Source organism: Taurulus bubalis (assembly GCF_910589615.1).
Source record: "Taurulus bubalis genome assembly, chromosome: 1".
NCBI lineage: Eukaryota > Metazoa > Chordata > Actinopteri > Perciformes > Cottidae > Taurulus > Taurulus bubalis.
In genome coordinates, this window is record NC_136589.1 from 25361943 (window position 1) to 25377914 (window position 15972).

General features: G+C 44.4%; 2 protein-coding genes across 3 annotated transcripts; both read right to left on the reverse strand.

Annotated features, from left to right (window-relative positions):
• Positions 1-749: 749 nt before the first annotated feature.
• Positions 750-4899, reverse strand: LOC306746908 (kelch-like protein 40a; the record flags this gene model as incomplete). Its single annotated transcript, XM_079229894.1, has 6 exons — positions 750-1186; positions 1976-2125; positions 2438-2623; positions 3194-3301; positions 3516-3676; positions 3778-4899. 6 exons carry the CDS (start codon positions 4897-4899, stop codon positions 1075-1077), a joined length of 1839 nt encoding a protein of 612 aa, XP_079086020.1. The 3' UTR covers positions 750-1074.
• A 2016-nt stretch (positions 4900-6915) lies between these two features.
• Positions 6916-14455, reverse strand: hhatla (hedgehog acyltransferase like, a). 2 transcript variants are annotated; one of them, XM_079237974.1, is made up of 12 exons: positions 14318-14455; positions 13086-13198; positions 11664-11731; positions 11411-11524; positions 10407-10601; positions 10002-10211; positions 9395-9566; positions 9078-9222; positions 8936-8971; positions 8634-8835; positions 8386-8527; positions 6916-8108 (listed from the first exon to the last, which is right to left on the reverse strand). In XM_079237974.1, exons 2-12 carry the CDS (start codon positions 13189-13191, stop codon positions 7966-7968), a joined length of 1533 nt encoding a protein of 510 aa, XP_079094100.1. In that variant the 5' UTR covers positions 13192-13198; positions 14318-14455; the 3' UTR covers positions 6916-7965. The 2 variants fall into 2 exon arrangements, with proteins under 2 accessions (XP_079094100.1, XP_079094101.1); XM_079237975.1 differs by lacking the exon at positions 14318-14455 and adding an exon at positions 13776-13905.
• Positions 14456-15972: the final 1517 nt, after the last annotated feature.

A 15972-nucleotide genomic window follows, 5' to 3' on the forward strand; every position in this document is an offset into this window, starting at 1 on the left:
CTCTGCTGGCTCTGAGTATAGTACAGCCTAAACTAAAAATGGTCCTTGTGTTGTTCGCGGCATTAAACTCAAAGCACTGCCTCACACAGACGATTAATCCATTAACTATTTATCTAAGTTCAAAGACACCATGCATGATAGTTGTTTCTCACTCTCTCTCTCTCTCTCTCTCTCTCTCTCTCTCTCTCTCTCTCTCTCTCTTTCACTCTCTCATAATGTTGTCAAACGTTTATTTGAGTTCACCTCCTGCTTAAACAAAAAAAGAAGGAAAAAAAAGACATTTTCACACATTACTATACAGGCAGTAACGGTGTCACGTTTCATGTAGGGAGTCATGTTGGAGTTTGGTGTTTACTTTCGTCCTCCTGTGCCAGTGTGCGTCTAACTGAAACTGAACTGTAAGTAACTGAACGTACCTCAGAGTAATTGTCACAACCAGCTGTGCGTCTGTATATATGAAGCCTTGGTTCATGATGTGTTTTGTGTTGAAGACTTGTGTTGAAGACTTTGTCGTGCTCAGGTGTCAACTGGAAATCCATGTTTACATTTAAGCGTTCTTAACTCGCCACTTAAGTGTTTCTCATTTGTTGCCATGTACATTGTGTGTGAATACTGTACAGTATGTGTAATCAGCTGTAAAGATGTTGTTGAACAAAATGTCAGATGGAGATGCATAAAACCATTTGCACTGTGGACCTCTGTGTTGCTCCAGCTAAAAGTGAGACAAACCGCTTCCAGCAATACCATCAACCGTTTCCTTTATTTCTGCTTGAAATGAAGCAAAAAGCAGGTATGAAAGGAATTTTATGAAATAGTGTAACAAAACACAAAAAAGGTTGTACAATGTAATGTAAAGACAATGTAAATCAACATTCCGGTTGTTTTTAATTTGGTGCGAGATTCTAATTTATGTCGATCACCCCTCGACATGTGTCTGTCTTCCTCTGCTGTTAAACAAAATGCACTCATTGCCTTGAAACATTCTGTACCCTTAAGCCAATTTGGGGCCAATGTCCACAATTGGTGTTCACTTCCATGCGTTAACCTCCTGCCAACGCCAACAGTTCAGTTCAGTTATAACTTGGTGAGGCGCAGAGTGTTGAGGCGCACCGGAAGAATAGTGCATCCCTCTGCGTAGCTGATCTCTCGCAAAATCCCATTCCAGCACTGGTCGGACTCATCGTATCTGTGGGGAACAGAAATATATAGATCAGCGTTTGGCACCCTTAAAAAGAAGATATGATGGCATGCAATAATAAGGGTTCAGATCCATTTTACTGTGCCAGTAAGAGTGAGTCAACACGCTCTATACCAGCACCTTGGAACTGGAGCACCTTACTGGAATGCAGCCATTATTGTAAAATATTATGAATCTGGTGTTTATCTCTAGTTTCCTTATTATCAACAGACCTCTCTCCCAATACTGTACCTTGTCCGTGGAACTCAGCCCCAAGCCCATTTGTTCCCACTAAAGATGTAAATCCTTAAAACAGGTTGTAACATTTTTTGTTGTTTTACTCTCTAAAAATACTCCTAAAAGATGGGCATTGTAGTTTTTAGAAGAGATGACTAAAACAGGAGATAATAGTGGTTTTCTGGCGATCTTTTTTCACATGCGGATACATATTCATTGAGTTAGTATGAAAGGAGTTTCCTCTTTGGAACTCTAAAGCACAGAGGGATACGATACATCTAGCTTTGGCTCACGGATAATACATGTTAGGATCCATTAATAGTGTTTTTCTAGTTTAATAGGATTTGTTAACAGATAGAATACCACCAGATGTATTCTTGAAGGTCATTCATTGAACCTGTGCTTTTCCTTTAGGCAAAGTCTTTGAGCGTGGCATCTGATTTCTCTTTGCTATGTTGTTAACATTAACCATGTAATCTTACTTGTAGAACAAAATCTCAGTAAATATCACATTATAATCTCTCATTCTGTGTATTGAGCTGGTTGGCAGGGGGCTCTCACCTCCAGATGTCCGTCATCTCTGTTGGGACGGGTTCCTCACTGGTTTCACTGGGCATCATGGCGAAGCCCCCCACAGCGTACAAGAAACCTCCCATCGAGAGCAGATTGAGAGAGCTGCGCTCCTGAGGGAACTCTGTGGACTCAAACCACCTGGAGCACAACACAACAATAATGCACACACACACACACACACACACACACACACACACACACACACACACACACACACACACACACACACACACACACACACACACACACACACACACACAGAAGTTATGATGGTGTCAAAGCTGCTACAATAGAATACTGCATACTACATGCAGCAGTTCAACAAGTGCTATTTTATAACCTCCTGATCTGCTGTTCACGCCCGATGAGTCAGCTTCACTACTGTGGACGGATGCGTCACCTCATGACAAAGAGATGAAGTGGGTCATATAAATAAAACTGTTGTCTCACTTGTTGGTGGCGATGTCGTAGACCTCCACAGAGCTGGTGAGGCCTGCGTCTGTGACCCCCGTCACCACGAAGATCTGGTCTTGGTGGACAGTGATGCCAAACAGGGAGCGGGCCGTCTTCAGGGGAGCCAGGTCCTTCCACTCAAATTTAGTGGGGTTGTAGACACAGACTCGCCTCAAGCATTTCCTGCATGACGCATGTGATACGATGTGTTAACGGGGCTCTGCACTGTCACATGAAGTTCAGTTTATTTGTCTTAAGGTTGTACGATAATCCTGGAAAAGCCCTGATGATGTCATACACTGGAGGTGTGGAGTTTAAGAGAAGGGGTTATTTAGGAGGGTCCAATGAACGATGTTGTTGAGTTGCATTATGGGACGTGTAGGATACAGCACTTTTGGAGCTTGACTCTTTCTAAAGATCAAACATTGTTGCCTCGATTGTGACCATTATTATTATTATTATTATTATTATTTTTAAATCTTTATATTGTGAGGTCCCCTAAATTTACAGAAGTACAATACTAAATCACTGGAGTACCCTTTAAATATTGACTGTTTTGGGTCTTAAATGTCAAACTATGTGATATCCAATGTGATGCTGTTACAAACTGAGAGATGGAGCAATAAGGAGTACATTATGACTCCTTAAGGTTTTGGCCATGTGTCATGAACTTTAACCTTTCATACAGGTACATTTCTCAATAGAGCCACATAGTGAAATACAAGCATGAGGTTTAATCAAATGATAACATACTTGCTTTCAGATTTGCCTCCGATGACATAGACTAGACCTTTGTGTGACACGGTTCCATGGCCATACACTTCATAAGGCAGAGGGTCCGACTCTCCCCATTTGAATGACCTGTGTACCAAAAAAAAATGTTACGTCATCATGAATGATGCTTGTGATTCTACACACTCTCCGTTGTGGTCCAAGGAAAACCATGTATCTCTGAATTGGGTGATTTTGAGAGATGACTCCCCGTGCAATAGCTGAGTGTTTTCATTTAATAATATAATTAATAGAAAACAAATCACTCGTCAGGTTCCATATTCAATTTGATATCCACACTTACTGTCTGTCATAGATGATGACTGAGTCCAGGGCGTGTTCCCCCTCCTTCAGTTCCTTTCCTCCAACCACAAAGATGGAGTTTTCAGCTTCAGTCAGGCCGAACAGACATCGAGGGTTGGGTTGCGAGGGCATCCCCAACCATTGTGAACTCACTGGGTCAAACTGGGGATGACAACAATGACATGATGCGAGGAATGAGAGGCGCAAAGAAGAGAGAATGCGAAAAAAGTGATGCGTTTTCAGGTCACAAAGGACCACACTACCTGCAGGAAGTAGGAGCTGAATGGTTCGTCTTTGTTCTCTTCATTGTAGAGAAGTCCTCCGACAACAAACACCTGGTTCTCCTTGGTCACAAGGCTGCAGTGGTTCTTGGGGATTTCTGTCGACTTGGAGACCACAAAGCATTCATTTCCCACTGGGTCATAGGCCACAGTCCCTGTGTCACTGATCATAAGTATCAGCTCCAGCTCAAACATCCCAAAGCGAGGGTTGTTGTTGAGTATACCCGGCAGGTACCCTTCGTCCTCCTCTCCCTCCCCCTCACCTTCCTCTCCCCCCTCTGCCCCATTACTGCTGGGCTTGCTGGGCTTTGGGAGAAGCCCCCTGTAAGCATCCTTGACGAGATCCAGCTCCTTCTTGATGTCCTGGCTGGACCGCAGATACTGGTGATGCTCCACTTTCTCTTTGAAGTAATCCAAAGGTATGAGCCTGAAACGGATGCAGTGCAACAGCTCGGGCAGGTCCTTGACGCGACTCGTCTCGTCATGTCTGACCCAGTCCATCAGGGATTCAAACACCTGCTCCTCCCGATCAATGTTGAGTGCGTCTGAGGTGATGATAATAGCCAGCTCACTCGAGCCCAGCTGCAGGAAGTCCTGGTCCCTGATCACGACCTGATAGCGCTCGCAGATGAACTCTCTCGCGATCAGAGCAAGTCTTGGACAATCCAGCAGCAGACCCAACCTGAAGATGGCCAAGCAGTTTCCCAGCACCAGCTTCTCTTGGAGGTAGGACACACATACTGAGAAGATGGAGGGGATCTGATACATGTTGGCAACCATGAAGATATCCTGGACGTTCTGTTCTGTCAGATTAATGTCCGAGGTGTACAAGTAGCGCAGGATCATCGCCATTACACCCGGCTCCACGTCTTTGAGCACAATCTCACGCTTCTTGCTCTCCTCCAGGTCGGACAGGAACATGGCCTTGAAGAAGGGGCTGCTGGCGGCCAAAACCAAGCGGTGGCAGGGGAACTTCTGCTCCTGAATTTGGAGGACACAGTCCACAAACTTGTCATTCTCCAAGAGGTCACAAAGTCCGTCCTGAAGCAGAGTCTGTTGGTACATGCGAGGCTGCTCTACCGGGTCTATGGTCAGGGCAGCCATTTTGTTCTGTCTCCTCGTCTCAATTGGGTTTTTGTGGCCACCCTACTCTCTCCCCACAACAGAGCAGGACTGCCAGCATGCACAGGGCTGCTTCGATCACTGTGGGTAGTCTCCACAGGGTTGGCCGGTCGGTGGCTGCAGCTGTGTGTGACTGTCAGTCACTGGCTTATTTATAGACAGGAGCCTCACAAAGCTGAGGAATCCATTTTGGTGGACCCGTCCACTCCAGCAACACACAGACCCCCACAAACAGCTGAATGGCTAAGCACGGAGGTGACGGTGTATTAAATCCAGCAGAACGTCTCACCAGGCAACCCAACTGGCTCGTATTACTGTACTTTTATGTTTTCACGCTCTGTGATCCACGATCGATCGAGAAAGTGAATACACTGCGGCCAATGTCTTGATACTCGATTCTCACAGTTTATCTCAACATGAATGGATCTAATAAATGTTACGTTTTTTAACTTCATGCAAATCCTACATTACTGAATCACGTTCACATTGGAAACATGAATGAATATCGTTCGAAATACATGTTACACTATAGTAAATGTAACAGCCAGCCAATATCCTTTTTTTGAGTGCAGTTCACCATATTACATGTGTACATCAGTGGAGGGACAGTGTATATAGGCACAAGCAGTTCCTTGAAGATTAGCATTTTATATAATAGATCTCCTCTGACACCAGAAAGTGGAATAAACTCAAGTTTAAGAACCAAAACCATTCCAAACATGGGCACAACTCTCCAATGTGTTGTTTATTTCACAGCGCCCCCATGAGCCTTCCTCAGGTTACAAACACAGCAAGTGACACACTTCACCATGTGCCACGTCCCTTGACACAGGTGTTTCTAATTATTATGTAACAGGTGATATACTAAATGTGCCCTTTCATCAAACACACTAGCGAGGCCCTCAAGAAAAACAGATGGATGGAGATATCAGGTCCAACACATCTCAAGTCTCATTTCTCACCACATACGGAATTAATCAAGATTATGATATATGATTATGATATAAATTATATTTGTGGAATATGTGCAACCGCTTTAATCATTCGAGCCAGAGATACGTCTAGGGTGATAAACAACATGGCACCTATTGGCCGAACACAAGATAGAAGTCCCGTGGGGAATCAGAAGAACATTGTGGAAGATTAGGTCCACCACTATTACTCATACAGAGGGAATATCTGTTATTGCTTGTAAGTCTGATTTTGATGCTCAAGTTAACTGAAAAAGCTCATTGTCCAACTCAAGGGAGGTATGAAATATATTCATATGAAATTAATGAAGATCATTTTACAATATCATAAGCACAATCATTTCAAATGATGTATAACTACTGGGATGTCATATCTATTTTTCTATTTTTCTACTTGAAACTGGACTGTTCTTATACCATATATATTATACATCTACATCCATTAGAACAGAACTCTTGTACTTTTTTATTGATTTATATGGATTTTCCTATGGACATCGTTTTTGGGGAACTACTGAGGAGGACCCTCTCACAAAAGGGGTTTGGACTCGTCGTGGCAGAAGAAGCACAGGTGAAACTAATAACATTAATTAAAGTTCTGTGTCAGTTCCCCCACAGCGGTTAGTCAGTGACGGTAATAATTAACGTTATCAATTACACCTATGCTTTTCCTGCAAACTGTAAATTTGACCGCCATGAAAATGGATTACGGTGAAGGTGGAGAGTGAGGAAGTTCATGCAGGAAACCTGTGGGTGAACCGACATGTTTTGACCAATTTTAGTCAAACTGCGCCATCTTGTGGCGACACATGCCAACGACTCACTGTCACGCAGGAAGAAAAAGAAACACAGTCTTTCGTCACTCATTAAAGCCTCTCCACCGATTTAAACTAAATTAAATTATAAAAATAGTTTCAGATTTCGGACAGACATTCAAGCAAACAATAATCATACATCACAGCAAAACAACAAGACGTCCCCTTTGGTCTCCGCTCCATTCTGCAGCAAAACAAACTTCTACTTTTGGATGAAAACAAAACTTTATTTTAAGTCGAACAGTTGAAACGAACACCTTTTAAATAAAACCCCCTACAAATGAAAAAAAAGGCATTACAATTAACTTTTGTTCCTCCTCTCTATTCCTGCTGCTGCGCTGAAGGCAGACAGCAGGTTTTGGTGACAGGCAGGAGGAGAGTGACCCATATTCCCTGCTATAGGGTCTATTGCATTTCACAGCACGCCGAGGGGCCCGGATTCTGTGAAAGAGGGACGAGGAAAGACGTGGCGAAACATCCCACCCTACAGTGGTGATTAGGAGGACTCTGGACGGTTGTACCATGTTCAATTTTTCAAGTTTACAAGAGAGCCAATACATTCTCCCTCCACTTCACCTACTCTATACATTGTTTCGTGACAGCGGAGCAAATGTCTTTACAATCAGCTGCAAGCTATGTGGAGGACCTCCACTCCACAGCACACTTGGTTTATTTTCTTCATCGCCCTCCACACCCTGATTTCAAGTTGTTAAACCTTACAATATGGTTAACATTATGATGATTAGACGCCAAAGGCAAAATTAAGAAAATCATTAAAAAAAATCATTATAATTATGTTTACCCCCCAATTCTGAGAAAAATCGAGAGTGAACAGAGGAGACAACCACACAGAGCAAAAAGGTCATTCCCTAACAATGCTGTATGTCTTCATATATAGTATAAGGTGTTGCATCGTGAAAATATTTAGCAGGCCTAGCATTTGCTAAACAATCTTTTGTTCGGATAAAATACAAAAATGCACCGTCGGTGGATTTGTGTCAAAGGGCGTAGTGATTATCTACAGCAAGTGCACTTGAGGATATTTCCCAGTTCAAAATGTTGCCTCGCTTCTGACAAATAAAAGGCAAAACAAATAAAAAATAAAGAAGACACAGGCTTGTGAATAATACAGGTGCTGACTGGCTGTTACAGTCTGGTTAGGTGCAGTTTGCAAGGCCGAGGATGGAACAATGCAAGGGGTGGTGGTGGGGGGCTGTTGATCGTGAAGTCTGTGACAGCCCATCGTTCTGCCTTATTCTGCTTTATTCTGCCTTTTCTTTGCCCTCGTCCACGGCCTTCACCGGCTCCGGATCATCCAGCAGGGCTTGCCGTCTCTCCCTTTCCTTCACCAGCTGCACGCCACAGTAGGTCACAAGTAACACGGAGAAGGTGGACAGAGGGAAACCTGGAAGAGAAGCACAAAGAAGGGGGAGAAGAAGAAAGTACAGCTTTAAAGGAATGCAGCTGCTTTTTGTACTGTGTCCTGAGTAGATGTTCGATTGAAGATAATCCTGTGAACAACCTCGATGTTTGACACTGCTGTATTCTTTTATTATACGTGAAAGATCCAAGTTAAAGAAAGCAACAAAGAGGACATCGTCCCATGAGATTCTGTTGCGTTTGATGTCTGAGTCGCGAAGCCTTACTTTGATTTCATATAATAAACCTTTCTTGTTCCCTACCTTTGAAAATCAGTCGTCTTCCCACCAGCTTGGCAAACTCCAAACTGTTCAGGGATAGCACGTTGTAGAGGACAATGGTCCAGAAGTTGGCAGCGTTGAACACTCCCCGGATCCTGCGTGACATGGCTTCACCCATTGCACCCTACAGACGCAGCGGACGCAGGCACATTTAGGGATATGGCACCACTTTACACAGAGTTTAACACCATATGTTGACTGCCAGTGATGTTAAGCTCAATGTGTCTCACCTCTATGATAGAAAATGGCGGAAGGGAGAACAACTTGGCCACCCACAGCTCAAAGTTGAGGCCGAAGCAGTTGAAGAAGGACCAGATGTAAACCAGCTCACACGGACCCAGCCACAAGGTGGTGATGGCAAAGGTGCAGAAGGTCGCTAGGAGCTCCTTGAAGATTTTATCGTGATCCCCGCCAATGTAGTCGTAAACATACCTGCAAAGTTACGACTCCAATCATCCTGATGAAGGATAAAAATCTTTCTTCTCTATATATTCTGTCATTTAAACCCTGGGGTTTTAAACTAAACACTCACTTGCACAGCCAGTCATTGATGCCTCTGTCAAAGTGCCTGTAAAAAAAGACAAGTTTACACAATTTCAAAGTTTAGTGTGGCCATCGAGGGTCTGCGTAAGGATTTCTGAAGATGTCACACAACTAGTGTAAATCCCACGTACGTCTCAGCGAACACGTAGAGCATGGTGATACACTTGGGAGGCTGAGGAGGGTCCAGGTGGTCCAGCTTCGCTACGGTGTTGATGACGCCGAACATCACGGCTGCTTTCACCCAGTCGTACACCAGGTTGGAGTAAGCCAGACCAGCTGCGAATGAACACGTGGAAACAAGGCAAGAACACAGATGGTAGTGGATGATACATCATATAATATATCAACAAGCACATGAGGTTGGAGTGGAAGTAATGCATAAAACCAGCGTTAGACGTTAGTCCTCGGTGACCACAGCCACGTGAAAGCGGCCCTATATCGAACTTACCCAGACTCCAGTCAGTGAGCTTGGAGACCAGCTTCATGTCGCTGGGGATTGTCAAGATGTAGAGGTAGTGGAAGAAGACGTCCACCACCAGAATAACTCCCAGATGCATCAAGGCCTTGGTGGTGATGCTCCACAGCTCCCTTCCCTTGCGGGTCAGCTGGATGTTGTTCACCTGTGGAACGCCATCATTGTTTGGTAAAATGATACCACCCTGCCCCAGCATCTCAGCAGACGTTTAACCAAGCTTGGGCCCAAAATAAATAATAATCGTATATTAAAAAAGGATTCAGGGCGGACACATACACTCGATAAAAAGAGCGCATTCAGAGTATTGAAGTCAAATACGGCTATGTGGGGAAAGTAATTTCAATTAAAGCGTACAAATGCACAAAATATGAGTTTTCCGTGTCCTCCTTTGGCTCTAAATCGAGTTACATAAACGCACATTATGAGCGAGTGTTACATCGGCCTTAAGGAGTCTTCCAGTGCAATATGCACTCATGAGTGATGGCCTCATAGCTACTGTCCAATTCCAGAAGGGGCTGCTGCACTTTTTCCACTTTCACAAATTTTTCATCCCTTTCCGTTGAATCTTACAGATCCCCACCTGGGCATGGAACTTGTCGAAAGTCATGATAGGTCCGAAGAAGAAGAACGGGAGGTAGAAGTTGTATCGCAGCAGGTCGGAGAATGTGTAGTTGCCGTCCTTCCTCTCGCAGTTCTCCAAGGCAAAGCTCATACAGCGCAGGATGCTGAAGCCACATCCTCCATAGAACAGGATGTCTTGCAGGTCGAAAGAGCCGGTCACCAAGGATTCCTGAGGGTGGATCATCATCATCTATTATCATTATATATATTTTTATCTGAATGCCTTTGCTTAAAAATAGATATAACGAGATCAACGTCTCCTCCTAATTGCCACGGCTCGTTCTATATAAGTGCGTTCGTTGTTTATGCTTCTGAGGCACTGATCGGCTGATCCGAGGTTCGAACCTGGAACCCGCCCGCTCACCTGCCAGGAGTTATAGGGCTCCAGCTTGATGGAGGCCAGCGTGGTAAGGCCAGCCACAAAGCACAGCCACTTCTTCTTGACCAGGGCGACGCTGTAGAGCACGATGCAATGAGACAGGACCAGGGCCATGAAGGTCCAGCCCATCGTGATCAGCACTGCCAAACCGCCGTACACACCGAAGATCAAGGATCTGTGCTGTGGTTAAAGAGGGACCGGCGTCAGTGCGACGTCACGGCGAGACCTTCTACTCACAATTCAGTGCCACACTCACGATGAACGATGTTAGTACAACAACACTGTACCAGCTACAACAATGGATATGTTTTAAGATGCAACGATTACACAATGAGGGGGACAAACACATCTACTGTCCATGTATTGATAATTTGAATGAAACGCATGACAAATGTTATGAAATTCACAAGTTTATTAATGTTACCTTACATCCATCAATACCAATCTTCATTGTACGCATGGAACGAGACAGAAAAGATGTTTAAAACAAACCGTTTTAAATATGTCAAACAATACATATTCATGGGGAGAAGAAGGTGCACTCAACAGAAAGGCATTCCCATCTAACACGATGCAGCTCATGCTCATGCATCAAGTCGATTGCGTATTAGACCTTGGAGTGCAAATGTACAGGAGGACAAATTAGATGTCACTCAAATAGAATATAATTACACCGAACTGAACTGAATTTAATACATTGTACAGCCCAAAGCCTGCTGTTTACATCAGTACATAGCTTCGCATTCTATACATTTACACCACATATGATGTGGCCTTGATTGGAGCAAAGCTTGTGTTAAAACACACACATGGATATGTATATATATATATATATATATATATATATATATATATATATATATATATATATATATATATATATATATATATATATACAACAGGTAGATACACATACAATAAGAGACATGTCGTTACACGTGTACGCGATCACAGTGCAAGCCGATGGGCATTCACACACGTGTACGCACCTTTGGAGCCATGAGGGTGAATATCTTGGCAAAGATTACGTGGCCCATGAGAGCAAAAAGGATATGATTGCGGAATGTAGAGAACCACATCATCCACTCGAAGTCTGCGACGTCCTGTGGCAAAGGAAGATGCATTACTGACGCGTGATAGCTACTCTCTTGACGTCCTGCATTAGCAGATCCACGTATAGAGAACACAAAGATACACAAGGAGGATATACTCTGTGTGTGTATATATATATGAGCAATATACCATTTTCCTGCCAAAGTAATGCCATCCTGGTTTCACGCTTTCCTTGAAGGCCTTTCTGTTTACATTTTCTGCATAAAGAAGAGAAGAAAACAAGTACATTCACCAAACAAAATGTAATCAACAAGGTAGTACATTTTTAACTCCTGCCGGTATATAGCAAAGCCTCGAGGTTGAGGGTTGCTAAATCCAAAATGTAGGCAGCTTAATTGTTGTGGTTTTAGTAACCCTGAGCACTTTTGAAATAATCCTTTTAAGAATCTCTTTTTTTAATTTAATTTTTTTAAACCAGCTTTGGTGCTGTTGTTGGATCGTTCATATTGAATTTAAGGTGTGGGACATTCAGTCTATTTTGATAACATAATAATAATGTATCCTTCATTAATCCCCTTGGGAAAATGTTTCTCTGCATTTGACCCATCCTTGGTTAGGGAGCAGTGGGCTGCCCTGAGGGGCGCCCGGGGAGCAGCTAGGGGTTGGGTGTCTTGCTCAGGGACACTTCGACAAGTGAGCTGTGCTCAGGGGGACTGGGGACCGAACCGACTACCTTGTGGTTACGGGACGACCACTCATCCCACTCATGAGCTACGGCCGCCCATCAAATATTACATAATGTACTCATTGCAAAGCTTTTCTATTTTTGAAGGCGATCATTTGGTTGTAGGAGATTAGTTTGCCGCACAAGCTGAGTCAAAAGCTAACACAGAAAGGATAAGAACAGAAATATGTGTGATAACGATCAGAACCGTGACGGTGGTGTTGAGACATTCAGTAGCTCCTCCAGCTCGCCTGATTACACTAATGGACATGAGAAAGGGATATCAAAATGTGAGGGTCAGTCAGGGAAAGCCTCTTAATTCTGGGAACACAGCCAAGCTTCTTTTACGGGGCGTTTCAGTGCCACTGTAGCGTGCAGACCTGAGCAGTAGAGATGCCCACAGATGGAAGAAAAGGACCATTTCAAGAAAATCAGAGAAGAAAAAGAATGAGGTGCAAATGCATCACTCTGCCCCCTGATCCGTCTGACTGTGACAGACAGTACCATTCGCCATATAACACTCAGTCTATTCAGACCAGCGGGTAGAGAGGATACAGTTTGAGCCATTTACTGACTGGCAAACACTTGGCAGTGTTTCACAGGGAGAGGTCCGGGATTAGTTGACTCAGTGTAATTGAGTCTTAATGTGAAATATCTCCATCAGGAAAATACTTAGAATGTAATTGGACCAGCTTTAAATTGTCTTCGTATTAATAGGAACATGCAGGATTTCTTTGGGGGGGATGGGAGGAGGTTTTAACTGCTCATAAAATTGTGCATTCACTCTAACTCCAATAAATAAAAAAGGCCTTCAGTGAACTTCATTAAACTCTTGCATTTGTTGCGTCACTGCGTGTGTGTGCTTTGGACATCCCTTGGACACTTACCACTTGAAGCTTCAGATATCCAACTGCCTGCCCACACCAAGGCCCCGGCGAGCACTGCTGTGTAGAGATACAGCTCATATCTGGGGAGGGCAGCCTTGATCCCCATGGTGAACCTAGTGGAGAAAGCAATCAGCCACACAACATTAGACCTGACTGAAGGCAAAATGTATAAGTATGAAGAAAAAAAGAAGACAAAAAATACACAGGCACATCTGAAACCAGCAATACATGATTGTGAAAGTTGAAGTATTGGGGTTTATCAAGTTCTATTGAACCAGTGTTACACCCCCCTCCAATGTCACTGATTATTCTGAAGGAAAGTGTTAGGTTTCAGTGACGGCCTCCTCTTAGTAATACATGCTTTGGCTAAGCAACACAATTGGTGTTGAGGCCTATACACACAGTATACATGTACACTGTTCACTACCAGTCACACAGAGTCCCTTACAATATACCCACTGAAGAAGAAGAAGAAAACAATACAAAATCTACACACACACCCCACATGGTTATTACATGTAAAAATTGTTCCAAAACGCATCAACACGTGATCACCAAGACAGATGCAGGGTGTTTTAGGCAGGTGACATTTTACGAATAAGCCTTTTCGGATCCACGGGGCCAGTGACTGAAATAGTACTGCAGAGCTCTGGCCCCTCGGAATCAGCACCGTCAGCTGCGCAACCCTACCTCTCCTTTCCTATTATAGCTCCCGCAGTTGGTCGTGCCGGACAGCGGGGCAGCTGCAGCGCTATGTGATCTGCGAGGCGCCGGGGACTCGCTGCACGGAATAATTAGCACTGACGGGAATGACCAAGAATGGTGCATCGGAGGAGCAAAAACAGACAGACAGTTACTTTCCAGTGGGGGAATAGCGCCCTAGTGTGTGTGTGTGTGTGTGTGTGTGTGTGTGTGTGTGTGTGTGTGTGTGTGTGTGTGTGTGTGTGTGTGTGTGTGTGTGTGTGTGCGTGCGCGTCAGGCTCATGTCGCGCACCCTGAGTTGAAGTTAAAGGAGTTGGACAAAAAAGTCCCGTCCATGCCAAGATGTTCCCATGGCGCAGGACCCCAGCAGGGCGCATAGAAATACAAGTTCACCGTTTCACCGCTCCATGCAGAGCTCGATAACACGCAGGCCTTTATGATTAATTATTACATTGATTATTATACTTACTACTATTGTTAACCCCCTTGTATCAATGAGACAGACTTGTTTTTTGTTTTGTTTTACTAACCTTGTATCCGCTTCAAGATGGGGGCAGAGGTGTTTACTGGCAGACTCTTCAATATAGAGAATGAATGTGTTTAAAAAAAAATAAAAAAGGGGGTTTGTGGTGGTTATAGCAGGTTTTCTAATTCATCCGTCCTGTGGGGGGCTTGCCTGCTGCCGCTGCTTGCGATCACCAGCCTCGGCCAGTCAGGATGTTGCGGACTCAACGACAGGAGGAGGAGGAGGAGGAGGGGAGGATATATTTATCCTTCACTACTGCACCGCAGTGAGGGGTGGTCCGCAGGAGAGCAAAACACGCTGGGAGAAAGGGTTAACATAAAGAGAGGGAGGAGAAGGAGGAAAGCATTTGCATCAATCAATAGCAGCATGTTAAGCCTTTATGATATACATGATCAGATGACACACACCATAAAATACCTCTTATAATTCTACAGTAGAACAAAAATCTAACTTGAGCGGCAGGGATGTGCAAGTAGACTGTAGCTTCAATGAAAAAAAATGACTTGGACAATTAAAAACGGTGATGCAAATGTTTTTTTAAAGGTCTATATTATATATATTATATTCTGTATCAGAATCAACGATCACATTATAAAGTCACAAGTCGACAATATCGAGGGACTTTATTTTATTTTGTATAGTTATCCAATAATCTTTCCCATCATAAAGTGATATATTTCCTATACTCCAAATCCGACACTGCGATTGGTTGAATAGAGGCGGGCACTGTACTATACTGTACGAGTATGAATGCAGGGTATCCTCGACGCAGTCTGCAACTTTAGACACTAGGTGGCGCTCTCGGCTTGTTCAAATTAACCCCACGGAACATACGCCGAGATAAACGTCAACTAATGTACTTGGCTCGATAAAGAGCGCGTTAAAGACGCGGCTGTAGGCGTCGCCATGTCCCCGCGCACAAAGTGTATTGTTTTCCAACGTGTCCCTTCATGCTAAAGAGCTGTGATATATCGCGTGAGGCCAGCAGTAATTACAGGGGAGAGGAGGCTGGAGCAAAGTGGCGTCCAGCAGCCAGCTGCATGGGTTTGAGCAACGTAGTGCGGCGAGGCTGCCTGCCGGAGAGAATCCATCACAGAAACAAACCGCCCCCTCCCACTCCGAGTGCCCCCGCTTCAGATGCAACTACAAATACATAAAGCCTCCATGTTGCGGTGGGACCGTCGGACCGGCAGATGAACCGTGTGCTCCGGAGTGTTCGCTAACGTCAACGGTCGATACGTGATTTTAGGACGAGAGCGACCCTCCGACGGGCGTCCTGCGGGTTTCAACGTGGTTCCAGACGCGGCCTCGCATTTTGGATGGTCGGAGCTCCACAGCTAACACAAGCTACTTGCTAACTATTTAGCGATTCAACGTCGGTGTTTTTTTGTTTTGTTTCTTATTCAGCCACACACACACACTGTCGGTGTTTGCTCACGAAACACTTGTTTGCAGCGATGGTATTTAGCGAAGAGCCATAAATGAGAGCCGTTCACGGGCTTCACTTCACACCGTGCTCGCTGGCCGGCTTCCCCGCAGCCGCAACACTTCGCCCCGGACGGCTGCAGCTTCGTGGGCTGGCTGGTCACCCTCATCTGAAGCAGCTAGCTAGGAAACGAAGCGAGCGCGCTTGTGCGAATAACATTGCGGAGGGAACAA

Excerpts from the sequence above, each read along its gene's own strand:
- hhatla (XM_079237974.1), bottom strand. The coding sequence starts at position 13,191 with ATGGGGATCAAGGCTGCCCTCCCCAGATATGAGCTGTATCTCTACACA. Across the intron at positions 10,602-11,410 it reads TCACCCTCATGGCTCCAAAG|CACAGATCCTTGATCTTCGG; the intron begins GTGCGTACACGT and ends CTTTAACCACAG. Across the intron at positions 9,223-9,394 it reads GCTCACTGACTGGAGTCTGG|CTGGTCTGGCTTACTCCAAC; the intron begins GTAAGTTCGATA and ends GTTCATTCGCAG.